The 327-nt window shown below is 61.8% G+C and overlaps 1 protein-coding gene across 1 annotated transcript in view; it reads right to left on the reverse strand.

Annotated features, from left to right (window-relative positions):
- Nucleotides 1-327, reverse strand: part of FOXG1 (forkhead box G1) — a gene marked incomplete at its 5' end in the record, with an annotated part of 1,051 nt that extends 724 nt beyond the window's left edge. The window contains one exon of the mRNA XM_006766028.1: nucleotides 5-327. Within this exon, the coding sequence (XP_006766091.1) occupies nucleotides 5-327 (323 nt within the window). The remainder of the gene's footprint in view (nucleotides 1-4) is intronic.

A 327-nucleotide genomic window follows, 5' to 3' on the forward strand; every position in this document is an offset into this window, starting at 1 on the left:
CCGTGGTGCCCCGATGAACACGTCGTCGCTCGACGGGTCCAGCATCCAGTAGTTGCCCTTGCCCGGGTCGTCGTAGTGGCGCGGCACCTTCACGAAGCACTTGTTGAGCGACAGGTTGTGGCGGATGGAGTTCTGCCAGCCCTGCTTGTTCTCCCGGTAGTAGGGGAAGTTCTTCATGATGAACTCGTAGATGCCGTTGAGCGTGAGCCGCTTCTCGGGGCTCTGCCGGATGGCCATCATGATGAGCGCGTTGTAGCTGAAGGGCGGCTTCTCGTACTTGCCGTTCTTCTTCTCGCCCTCCTTGCCCCCCTCCCCGTCCTTGCCGCC

The sequence above is a fragment of the Myotis davidii genome, unplaced genomic scaffold, assembly GCF_000327345.1.
Source record: "Myotis davidii unplaced genomic scaffold, ASM32734v1 scaffold21, whole genome shotgun sequence".
Classification (NCBI taxonomy): domain Eukaryota; kingdom Metazoa; phylum Chordata; class Mammalia; order Chiroptera; family Vespertilionidae; genus Myotis; species Myotis davidii.